Raw genomic sequence first — 12,914 nt, forward strand, 5'->3', positions numbered from 1 at the left:
CTTGGAGTACACCTGTTAATTTACCAAGTATTTATTGAATGCCTATATCTGGAAACAATGGTAACTTAGAATTTGGGGGGACCCTGATTCAAAATTTCAGTCCTGTATTATTTAATCTTGGAAAATGAACCTCAAGCACCAATAGCACCAGGAACCATTAGTATCAAAGCCAGAAGACTCAGGAACCAGATGACACAGATTGGCCTTACCTTACTCCAGACATGCTTACCCAAGGGAAATGGGCAAAATGCTTGTTAAGGCTGAAACCTCCTGCTAGTTTGATAGTTTAAGTAAAGTAAATATTATTGGTGCACTGGTTTGTAGCGTTTTAACAATCTGTGTGGAATGTCTGTAGATATTTCTTATGAATTCAAGGAGATCTGTTTGAGGATTTTTGATCCTTATTAGCAGAGCTGCTGTTGCCTGCATGATGCCTTTTCATAAACTACAAAAAGGTGCCTTATCATGTGCTAGTCCTCTTAGCTGGACCACTTTGTGCAGCCACAGTCTGCACCTGGAAAGCAATGGCAGGCCTTACCCACTGGTTTCCAAATTTCCATGCTTTCACAGAACTCTGACTGTGGTATTGTCCCTCAGGCATATGGAAAACTGTGAGTGTCCCTTGGGTGTCATGGCCCTGAAGGATTGGAGGAGTACATTTATCCATATTTGATACCAGGGGAGTCTTCTGAGCATCTGGGAATTCTAGGAAAATCATTGCCCTGTGGGAGTGGTCAGACATGCTGGGTTCTTGTTTCACTCAGTTGCCCATCTCTCTGTGACCTTACTTAGGCCACATCTTCTTCAGGACACATTTTCTTTGTGGTAAATTGATAGTTAGGAGATTCTGATCCCAGCAATCATTGTCCTCTAGTGTTTGTTCCAAACAGCACTGGATGACCTAGAGTTATTTTCCATATTTACAACTCAATGAAAATAACACTATGGTTCAGGATGTTCATACATATCACTACTTATTATTACTTACTTAAAATGTGGTCTTTTTGGACAATATTTTGCAAATCATGAGTCCTTATGAGAAATTCTCAAAGGAACACGGAGGAAACAGATTAGTAACCCATAGATAATATAATCTCCAGCTTAAGCCTTCTTTATCTGACCTGTGACCTGAAAAATAGGGATGAAAAACACCTTCAATGACATAGGAAAAGTAACATTTATCAAAAACAAAATCCACTTTGTTACCAGGTGAACTTAGAGTTTTACTATCAAATGACAATGCTATTTAAATGTCAAAGTGTGGTCCAGGGCCTGGCAGCATCAGTACCGCCTGGAAGCTGGTTAGAAAGGCAAATTCTTGGGCCCCATCTCAGACCGACTGAATCTGAAACTCTGGGGGTGTTTTTCACAACCTGTGTTTTCACAAATACTCCAGGGGATTTGATTGCCTGCTAAAGTTCGAGAAGCATGAAAGCATTTTAACCTCTCAGAGTAGCTTTATAAACAGCATGTCATCTAATTCTTATCATCACCCTGTAAGTGTCACTTGGATGACTTTTACTCACATTTGATATATGGCAGGGACACAGGTAAGTCAAATGACCCAGGGTCACAGTCAGTTTTATATATTTATTATTTATCTCTTGGTATGTTTGGCATTTGGCATACAAACATTTTATCAGTTTCTCCTGCACTAAAGCTGACCCCAATTTGACTACCTATTTTTGGAAAAAAGCCTATCACCCATGTTCTTTCAAATTCTCTAAGACAATAAGTTACATGATTTTATCTAATTTTTCATTTATTTGCTCATTTTTTGATATCTTGTTTAAAAGATTGTAAGGTAACTGATGTCTGTTTGAAATGTCTAACATATGAATTGTATAAAATTTTAAAAGACAACATAAATAGTAGATGCACCTTTAACAAAAGCTTAAAAGATAAAATTTAAAAAGGAAGAAAAATTAAACTCTCCCACCTATAATTAACAATTAGTTTGTTTAGGTTCATACACCAATAATTACATTTGTACAAATCATGTTATATATGTTATTCTGGAGGATTTTTGCTTTCTTTTTCTTTCTTCTTCTTTTTTTTGGGGGGTGCTGTGCCATGTGAATCTTAGTTCCCCAACCAGGGATTGAACCTGGGCCCCAGCAGTGAGAGTGCAGAGTACTAACCACTGGACTGCCAGGGAATTCCCTGCTTTCTTAATATACCTTGAAAAACTGTCTATGTCTGTCAATGTCATTCTTTTGTAACTGTCATAGTCAGAAAAAGAAGAGGGGTGGAATGAAAGAGGGATTGTGCGTGCGCGCATGAGAGAGAGAGAGAGAGAGAGAGAGAGAGAGAGAGATTTAAGGAATTGGCTCATACAATTGTATAGACTGGTAAGTCCAAAATCTATGGCTGGCACGTTAGAGACCCCAAGAAGGGCTGAGCTGGTGTTGAGTCTGGAGGCAGTCTGCTGACAGAATTCCCTCTTCCTCAAGAACAGTCAGTATTTTTCTTAAGGCCTTCAACTTATTAGATGAGGCCCATTCACATTATGGAGAGTAATCTGCTTTACTTAAAGTCCACTGATTTAAATGCTAACCTCCTTTAAAAAAATATCTTCACAGCAACATCCTGGACATATTTGAGCAAATATCTGGGCACGATTGCTTAGCCAAGCTGACACATAAAATTAACCATCACAAAAATATTACTTTCCATGGGTGTGTATATTTCATTTTATTTATGAACTATAGATTATCTAATCCCCTAAAGTTGGAGATTCAAGTTGCTCCCAATTTTTTTATCCGAATACATAGCACATCTTTGGCTATTTGAGTCATTTTTGTCTTCGAGATCGGTTCACAGAGTGTGGAAAGGAATGCATATTTCTTACTTTTAAAGACTTAACTTCTTATTTCCAAATTGCCCTTGTAGATGGCTTTACCCCTGGAACCATAACTTGAAGACTTTGGAGTAGGGAAAATGCCAGACTGACCTTGATCTTCTCCTTTCTTCCCAAGCTTGCAGGTTACTGGGAACGGGCATGTTGCTGAGCTCCTGGGCCACCTCCTCAATTGAAGAAGTGGCAGAAGCTGGTCCTGAGGCACTTCGCTGGCTGCAGCTGTACATCTACAAGGACCGTGAGGTTACCAAGCAGCTGGTGCGACGGGCTGAGTGGATGGGCTACAAGGCCATATTTGTGACGGTGGACACACCTTACTTGGGCAACCGCTTCGATGATGTGCGTAACAGGTTCAAACTGCCACCCCAACTCAGGTAAACATGGGTCTCTGATCACTGGGTCCCTGAGCTGGTTTTCTAATTCTCTTTGCTCTTGTCATGATCCAACTCCAAAGACTTTCTCCAGTTTCTACGTGGGTGCCCTGGGGAATTAGATCTTCACAAAATGTTGGTCCCAAAGTATGGTTGACTGGAATTTGTCTAGGGATGACAAGGTCTGGGTTCTAAAGATGGTGCCATTGTCCAATATCCACATAATCCTCAGCAAATCACACCCCTTATATGGGTGTCACGTACTTGAGCTATAAAAACAGAGATAGGAATTGCTGTATACTTGTAAAAGTCAAAAAAAAAATATGTCTCAGAGTGCATTAAGGGCTTTGAGTAAGATGAATTTCCATATAGACAGAAGATATTTAATTTAAACTAAACAACAGCTTGTTATTGTGATCCCAATACCCTATTTCTTTGTCTGCTGAAATAAAAAAGCACCCTTTTAATTTTATTTTTATTGTATTTGGAACAACTCTGGCAAGGAAGATTGAAGAAAGCTAAAAGAATGGAGACAAAAGAAGCCACTCATTTGCTCCTTCATCTACTACTTCTTTCAGCAATATTCCTCTTTTCTTGTGGTTCACCTATGGATCAAGATTCATTAACTTATTCACTGGTTCATTCGTTCTTTGATCCATTTACTCATTCATTCATCTTAGCAAAAACAATGTATCTAGTAATCTAAAACTAAACTGTGAGCCCATCCATCAGCAGGGAATTGTTGTCCTTTTCTCTGTAAAAGATTAGAATCATCTTGAGTTAAAACTAGAAACTCAATGGAGTTTACTGAGAAAGACCCCCAACCTCCTTAAGCTACAGATCTCCCCTCCCCTTCGTTTTTACCTTCCCTCAGTTCCCACTAAAATCTGCCCTTATGTTTTTCATAGGGCTAAAACTCTTTGACCTCAAATCAAAGGTGACTCTCAAATCTTAGTTTTAATGGAGGACATTTTGATGATGGGATTTCAAAGCATCCAACAGAGTACAGGAAATGAGGGATGCCTTCTTTGGAATCCTAGACCTCACTTCACACGGACTGTTGCTTATTTTGTCTACATATAAAGTTAATCCTTTTAAAAGATCCAAAATCTAAAAGATTCAAAATCAAATCAGCATTCCACATAAGGACAATAAGATCGTTGGAAGCCAGGAATTCCATATGTATTAGAGAATGGGATGTCTCTCATGCATCACATAAGTCCATAATCTTATGTAAGTGCCACATAACTGTCATATAGCTCTGCTGTATGTAAACTTATTTAAGTATAAGCTACTGTGCATAAAATCTTGCTGCTAAACCATAAGTAAATGAGCTGTGTGATGTTATCTCTGTGACACTTCCAGGTAGGTTTAAGATATTATTTCTGTATGGGATACTGTCAATGGCCCAATGACAAAGTGCTCCCCCTGACAGCTGTCAATCACCCCGCTCCATGCATCCCAGACACTGAGTTGCACAAACATCCTATCTTTCTAAGAGAACAAAAACAAAAACAAACGTCCTTGACGTATTCCTACTTCTTGCCAAATTCGTCAGAAAGTAGATGGTTTCAAATTTCCTTAATATGAAACCTGTATTCACATTATTTCTCTATTTTGGTTGCTTTCATTTTTAGATTTTCTAAAATAATTAGTTTCCCAGTATTTAGGCTTCTGACAGGGAGTGTCCCTCATTGTTTTGCTTTGGCCGTTTAAAAAGGAATTTACTATTCCTTTTCCTCCTCCTCTTACCACTTCTACTAGCAGCAACAACAATAATAAATAATACAGTAGGTTTTCTTTAAGCTTAGGAAACAGTTTCTTGCTCAGGATAACAAGTGTTTCAGAGCGGTATCTACTTAGATGGCGGATGACATGTGTTAATTCTGGCCGGTATCTCTTGCTCCTGGGTGCCAGGGCCATTTAGCCAGGAATGGGAAGGCTGCTTTGCTTTTCCCCCCTTTTTGCTCCCAGGCTCCTGCCCAGATGACGTGAGGGACTGGGAGACAAAGACCCTTTTCAGCTGTCGATGTGCACAGGAGTGGCCACGGCTCCCCAGCTTGTCACATCTCCCGTCTGAAGATGATCAAATAATGAGCCACACATCCAGGCTACGGGGAACACAGGAAACACCCCTTGCTGGTGCCCTGGCCCCCAGTGCATACATTGGCCCTTTTTGTCCCTGTGAGCTTCAGGGGGGCAGCACCCTGGGGCCCACATTCAGCAGTGAAGGCAGAGCACATGATGGGAGGCCCAGGCTTCCGCTGGAGGCCACACGCTACCAAAAAGCTCATCTGTTACAGCCTGATATGAAATCAGGTTTCTTTCCTCAACTGACCTGACTCACAGAAGGTGAAGCCGGGCTGTTCAGAATGAGGTTTGGCAGGCAAGGGAGGCAGGAAATCCAGAGGAGAATGAGTCTGTAAAGCGGCGGCTCCTTCCAACCCTCACGGCTTCCTCTGCCTGGAGGGGAGGGGGCAGGACCTGACTCCTGGCGTCTGGGACCAGCCAGAGTTCAGGAGTTTGGTAATCTCTGCTTGGTCCATATGCAAAACACACATATGTGTGCAGTATAAGTGGCCCAGAGGTCCCCGAAACTCAGGGGGAGTAAAACGAATTCTCATCTGCTCTCGGCAGAGGAGAGGATTGAAGCCAATTCACCAGACTGGTTCCTGAGGCTCTGAGGCAGGGACCTTCTTCCATCTCCATGCCCCACAGAGGTGGCTCATTTATCCCGGGTTAAGATTTGGCTCTTCAGTGCAGCACCAAGGCAGTTAAAAGAAAAGAAATTTCCAATCATCGACTAAGATCAAGGTAAATCATAACACCTACACTTTTGATGATTTGCCCAGGGAGATGCTCCCTTATGCCCTGAAATGATGTATTCATCACAACAGCCAGAGCACAGCCCACAAAAATAGATCAGACTGCACTGTCTTCCCCGGTCTCTCTGGATAAAAGTGGCCAGTGAGTGTCCCCCTTGCTTCTCTGATCTAATTGCCCAGCTCCCTCAACTTCATTCACTCTTCCTAGAACCTCTGGCTTTCCTACTGTTCTTTCAACATGCCAAACACACCTGCCCCTTAGAGCCTCAGAATTGACTCTTCCCTCTGCCTGTAAAGTTCTTTCCCCAAATCAATGCATAACTAACTTCACTTCGTTTACATTTTGACATCAGAGGTGACTCTACATGTCTTTATGTTGGGAAACAAAAATAAAAAATAAACAGTAGAGATCAGAATAGAGACACAATATGTGTGGGGATCTTGGGTTGTGGAGGTGGAAGGGAGAAAAGGATTTGAAGGAGGACTTTGTACATGACCCAACAGCCTCTGAATTATTTGGTGAGGAAAATGTTCACAGTATAATTCACATAATATTAAGCAGAATAATGACCTCCCAAAGATGTCCATGTTTTGATCCCTAGAACTTGTGAATATGTTATTAATACTTTACATGGCAAAATGGACTTTGCAGATGTGATTAAGTTAAGGATCTCAAGATGGGATAATTATTCTGGATTATCACAGTAATGGAAAGCATTCTTATAAGAGCAAAGTAGGAGGGTCAGAGTCAGAGTAGGAGATGCAATGAGAGAAGCAGAGATATGAGTGATAGCATCAGGAATCAGGGACTGTAGGTGGTTTCTAGAAGCTAGACAAGGAAAGGAAATGGATTCTCCCCTACAGCTTCTGGAAGGAAAACAGCCCTAACGACACCTTGAGTTTAGTCCAATGAGATACGTTTTGGACTTCTGACCTCCAGAACTGTAATATGATAAATTTGTGTCACTTTAAAGCCTCTAGGTGTGTGTGTGTTATAGCAGCAACAGGACACAACTACAAAAGCACAGATTTGCCAATTTCCTCTATATCTTCTCATTGAGACCATGTTTACCATATTTAAACTTTCAAGTTAAGCATCTACCAGATCACATTCCTCTTATTCTGCTCTTTTTTTCCCCTTTATTTTGTATAGCACTTATATTCTAACATGCTCCATAAATTACTTATTATGTTCCTTGTTTAGTTTCTGTCTCCCTTGCTTAGAATATCAACCCTAGGTGGCCAGGCATTTTTGACCATTTTACTAAAACACTGGCACATAGTAGGTGCTAAATAAGTAAGGTTGAATCAATCAATAAAAATGTGCTAAATCATAAGAGATTTACCCAATAAAACAAGAAGTTGAACGAGGGTTTGGGCTCATACTTAAAATCCTTGCCCTGAACCTTTCTTCCAACTGCTCAGCCACATTGAAGAAGAAATTAGCAGGGCTATGCAATCAATAGAGATGTTTTCCTAACCACAGAATTAAACGCTAGTGTTCCATGCACTCATTTCTATAATGTATTATGAATGTCTCTCTCTCATATTGTGTTGATACTGTGTGTTATACTGTTTGTTATTTTATAGTTTGTTTCCCACAGTGGAGACATATGGCTTTATCTTTATATCTTTAATGTCACATTATCAATACTTACAATGCAAAATATTGTATATTTCTCAGTAATAGTCATCTTTATCAATGTTACAACTGGTTATTTAATAAAGTTAACTTTCTTTAGTAGTTGTTACCTTTTTATAATACTAACTTACTAAAAACTAAGATCATTTTTATATTAGATTAAAAAGCATATTTGGGGGCCATTCAAGGCACAATGAGTCTCTTACAAAGAAGAAATCCTATCCTTTGCCTTTGAGTCATTAAACAGATTGGGATTTGGAGAATTAAGTCCCAAGTAATCATGTTATTATTTTGATGTTGCCCTTTTCCTTCCTTATGAAATGGAGTACTTTGGTTATCAGAAGCCGCTTTAAGTGTTTTTCTGTGTATATGTCATAATTCTAATAAAAATAGTATTCATGGAGGTTTCCTTCAGAGCCATGGGTAAAACACTCCATCGTGGGTCTCTGTCAAGATATCTGAAAACTTTTTCTTGGCTTCTGGCTTTGAACAACGTTTTAGAGTAACAACAAGGCTTCATTGTGCCCTGAAATTTCTGTAAGGCAACATTCATTCAAGTGTTGATCTGCATTTCACCATCCAAGAATAACAACAGTTATTTATATAATTTTATCCATGTTTCTGTTTTTTCCTATCCATTTCACCCTTTCACCCCACCCCTGCTGAAACACTGTAGCTTGTTTGGGATGGGGGTGGGGTGCTATGCAGAGAATATACACATACAGATATTATTCTTTTTTTCCCCCCCGGTTTTGCTATAGGATAGACAGACTGGACCTTTTTCTTATTAACGATATTATTTAGAAGTTTGGCATTTAATATCACTTAATATCATTTCTAAGTAATGGAATAGCTCTCCATAGTAAGGGTATGTTTATTGATCAGAAGGTTAGCTTAATTAAAGTTAGGATGACCACAAAAGACCGAAGTCTTTGATAAAATGTACAACCCTAAGTGGGTTGATTAAAAAAAAAAATCCAAGTATTTCAGCTAAAATCCAGACCAAAACACAGCAAATAGATGGATACCAGTATGACTCTCATGGAGTTGGAATTTTCTGCGATATTTAATGGCCACCTGAGTCAATGAAATTATTAGACTAACTATTCAATCCTTATTGAGAAAACTTTGCCAGTGGTTGAAAAGAGTTACTTGGGATATGAATGTTCATGTCCTTATGTTAATAGATGCCACCCAAGCTACACAACCAGCTATTTTAGCTGAAAGCACACTAAAAGCATTAAACCTAATTTTGCATTGAAGTCTTATGATTCACTCTCTTTTTTTTTTCTTTTGGCTGCACAGCGCAGCATGCGGGATCTTAATTTCCCAGCCAGGGATTGAACCCTTGCCCCCTGCAGTGGAAGCATGGAGTCTTAACCGCGGGACCGCCAGGGAAGTCCTGAAGTCTTATGATTCTCTTAAAAAATTTAAAAATAGTGTGCCTATGTGCTTCTAAGTTTATATAAAAATTGCTATAGCCTTGGCTCCAAGATCCTTTCTGTGTTCAGTGGCAAAGCCAGTGGAAGGGAATAAAAACCTATGACTAAGCGAGAGATACAGTTGTACTTTTATGCAAAGAAGACATTTGCTAGCATGGTAATTTATAATGTGCAGAACAACAAGGTGAGTCCAGATCATTGTCATCATTCAAAATCAGCCTTTTAGAGAAATGAAGTAGGTAATTGGATTTGGGTCTGTAGGGCAGGTAAGTCACATGGATGGTGCCATTGTGTATCCAGATGGCCATCAATCCAGTTAGTGGTCAGAGATGCAGGCAGGAAAGACTTTATCCCTAGCTTGGAGAACTGCCAAAATCTAGTCAAGATATCAGGATATTAGACTAAGAGAAAAGACTTCAGGTATAGAGTAAGCCAGTAGCAGAGTCTTACAGGTGAATTAGAAAAATACTGTTCTAAGTTGGGTTAACAAAATTAGACATAGGAGAAGGCAGCAGCTCAATGGGGTGTGTCTCAGTTTGGGTTCCTTTAGGAGCAGAGTGAGAGGCACTGTTTTAAGTACAAGTAGTTCTTTTGGAAGATGAAAGGAGTAGGGAAGAGGTGCAAGGGAGGGGAGGTAGTGAACAATGGGCATGTTTTCAAGACAGCTACAGCTATGGGCAACTAAAATTTAAACCTGCTGGGAAACTCTGGGAGATCTTGTAGAATACTTCTCAGAGTTTGTCTGCCTATGTGTGAAGAAGCTGGGGTATTTATATACCAACACCCTTGACAAGTTGAGTCCTCTGTGTAGATGGTGACTCAGGCTCCAAGAGCAAGAAAAAGTCATATGTATTAGTCAGGTTCTCCAGAGAAACAGAACCAATAGGATATCCATATCTATATATTAGTATCTATATCTATAGAAAGATTTAGTATGAGGGATTGGCTCACACAATTATGGAGGCTAAGAAATCCCACAATCTACTATCTACACGCTGGAGGCCCAGGAAAGCCAGAGTAGTTCAAGTCCAAATCTGAAGCCTTAGAACTAGGGGAGCCAATGGTATAAGTCCCAGTCTGAGTGTGAAGGCCCAAGAACTGGGGGCCCATAGTGTAAGTCCTGGTCAAGCCAGAACGTTTGACAACCAATAGCTCCAATGTGCAAGAGCAGGAGATGATGGACGTCCCAGCTCAAACTGAGAGAATGAATTTGTCCCCCCTCCACATTTTTGTTCTATTTGGGGCCTCAACAGATTGTAAGATGCCCACCCACATCTTTCCTCAGTCTACTGATTTAAATGCTAATCTCACAGACACACCCAGAAATAATGTTCCACCCAGTTACCTAGGCATCCCTTAACCCAGTCAAGCTGACAAAACTAACCATCACATCACAGGCAAAGTAAGGAAGGTCTTGATAATTGGAAAACTCATGTCTTGGTCAGGATTTTCTGGAAGATTGGGGAGTCTGAGTCAGCAGGCAGAGAGGCTCAGAGAAAGCACCTAAATGGCAGAGGGAAAAGCAAGAGCTGACAACTCATTTGCTGAGAAACACTTCCCGATTCTCCCTATGCCCACCACCACCACCACCACGCTAATAGCAGGACAGGGAAAAGAGTCTACAGTGACAACAGACAGAAGTTGTTAACACATGTTACTGCAGTTCCAGTCTCCTCTAGAATTTTCCACAAGGACTTTGAAAGATTTCTGAAGTCAAATGCAATTGCCAGAATGCAATTGAGATCTGAGTGAAGAAAATGTAATTAGGAGTCAAGAGACCCAGTTTGGAACTGAAATGCTGCCTTAACTAGTTTTATACTTGGGGGCATCTCATTCTGCAGCTCTGGTTTTATTTTCTACATAAAATAGGAATTATAGAGTATCAATTTTATTTTCCAAAAGCTTTTAAAATTGTGGCTATATGAATGCCCCTTGTAAATTGTGATGCACCAAGCAAGTGTTCATCTTTATGCTTAGTATGCATTGCTGGCTGAAAATAGCATCAAATTTATTGTTTATATTCATAAAGTGGCTTAAAATGTAGAGATATTTAAACTTGGCCAAACATTTCTCCTTTAAACTGATTTATTTATGTAAAAACCTAAGATGTAAAATAAACTGTAAGTGACCAATTAAGTCCACTCGATTGTCACATTTAGCCTGGAATCATCCACCAAAACATGGAAAATGTAAATGCAATCAATCTGTAGATGGTTGAAGAGTGAACAGCCCATTGATTTGAAAAGGGAACCCTGTTTTTTTTTTTTTCATTGAATGAGTCATTGTAAAGATATCTTTAGCTTTGGGAAATATCTCATTTTGTGCAATTCTTTATTTCAGAATGAAAAATTTTGAAACCAATGATTTAGCATTTTCTCCCAAGGAAAATTTTGGAGACAACAGTGGACTTGCTGCATATGTGGCTAAAGCAATAGACCCATCTATCAGCTGGGAGGATATTAAATGGCTGAGAAGACTGACATCCCTGCCCATTGTTGCAAAAGGCATTTTGAGAGGTTTGTTTATTTCTCTACTTGAGTTCACCATGATTTTATGATTTTTTATGGATATGATCATAATATTTTTTCAGGGAAAATAATCAGGAAAAATTAGTATGGAAATAGAGACATCTTATCTCTCAATTCTCCATTTTGGTGTTAGTGAGTAAATATTTCCTCCTTCTTAGGTAGTATTATGAAGGAGAACAGGATTCTCATGAATTAAGAAGTTACCTTTTCTAAAGAATTGGGATGTCATTGCCTTATTTTGGAACTGTCATCAAATCACAGAGCTTGGCAAAATCTAGCTAGAAGGTCTTGAGTTCATTGCTTTGGTTGAAAGCTGCCAACAGCTGCTCTCAGACAACAAGAAGCCCCAAGGATGATATTATGACAGCCAGACCTTTTTAAAGAACCTTTTCTATTTTTCTCCTGTTCCCTCCCAGTACCAATGACTAGAACTGACTTTCTGAGTGTGGTGAATCCCACATCACCTCCCTTTAAAGAAAGGCTGACAAGAACATTAAAATCCTCAAATATCAAGCCGTAGGTATTAAGGAACTTGACCACTTCCCCAGTATCCACATGTATGCAAATCCCACAGAGAGGTACCAATGACTATAATAATTTGGAGTGTAAATGTGTTCACCCACAAAAATGTTTTCTTGCCTTTGAAAATATTTCTTAAGTACTGTTATATGAATAACTGCCCCAAACATATTATTTTAAATGGAAATGTTTAAGTAAGTGTCTCTGGGATGAGAGATTCTATTAACTTATCTCAGGGTTAACAACGACATAGAATCTAAACTTTTTCATAGGCTTTACTTGAATATGTATGAATCCCATAGCCCCTATTTATAAAACTCTAGGCATGTCCTCGACTTTATTTAATATTCTGTACACAAAAATAAGCTAATGCAAGTAAAAGAATGGACCTAATGAAGCTTTTAAGTAGTGGAGATATGTTTAAATCCAGATCTGTCTTAATCTGTGATTTTAAAACAAAATTGCCACATTATTTCCTGTTGACCATTGTCTTAGTTCAAAATTTCTGTGGATTATACTTCATTGAGCATACCCTGATATTACAGACACCTTTAAACAACAGTTTCACTGACCTTGCTTGCATCCATATTGTAGTCCATGATTGTTAGTGCTACTTCCTGTAGCTATATACAACTGTAGATACTAAAGTATTAACCTGAAGATCTGCCCCATTCTTCATTCATCCGTTCAATTATTCACTCACTCATTCATTTAATAAACATTTATC

General features: G+C 39.3%; 1 protein-coding gene across 1 annotated transcript in view; it reads left to right on the forward strand.

Moving 5' to 3' along the window:
- HAO1 (hydroxyacid oxidase 1) overlaps positions 1-12,914 on the forward strand; it is a 65,440-nt gene that overhangs the window by 23,018 nt on the left and 29,508 nt on the right. Inside the window, exons 3-4 of the mRNA XM_065892774.1 lie at positions 2,979-3,234; positions 11,481-11,656. Coding sequence (XP_065748846.1) covers positions 2,979-3,234; positions 11,481-11,656 — 432 coding nt within the window. The remainder of the gene's footprint in view (positions 1-2,978; positions 3,235-11,480; positions 11,657-12,914) is intronic.

This window comes from Phocoena phocoena, chromosome 15 (genome assembly GCF_963924675.1).
Source record: "Phocoena phocoena chromosome 15, mPhoPho1.1, whole genome shotgun sequence".
In the NCBI taxonomy this organism is placed as follows: Eukaryota; Metazoa; Chordata; class Mammalia; order Artiodactyla; family Phocoenidae; genus Phocoena; species Phocoena phocoena.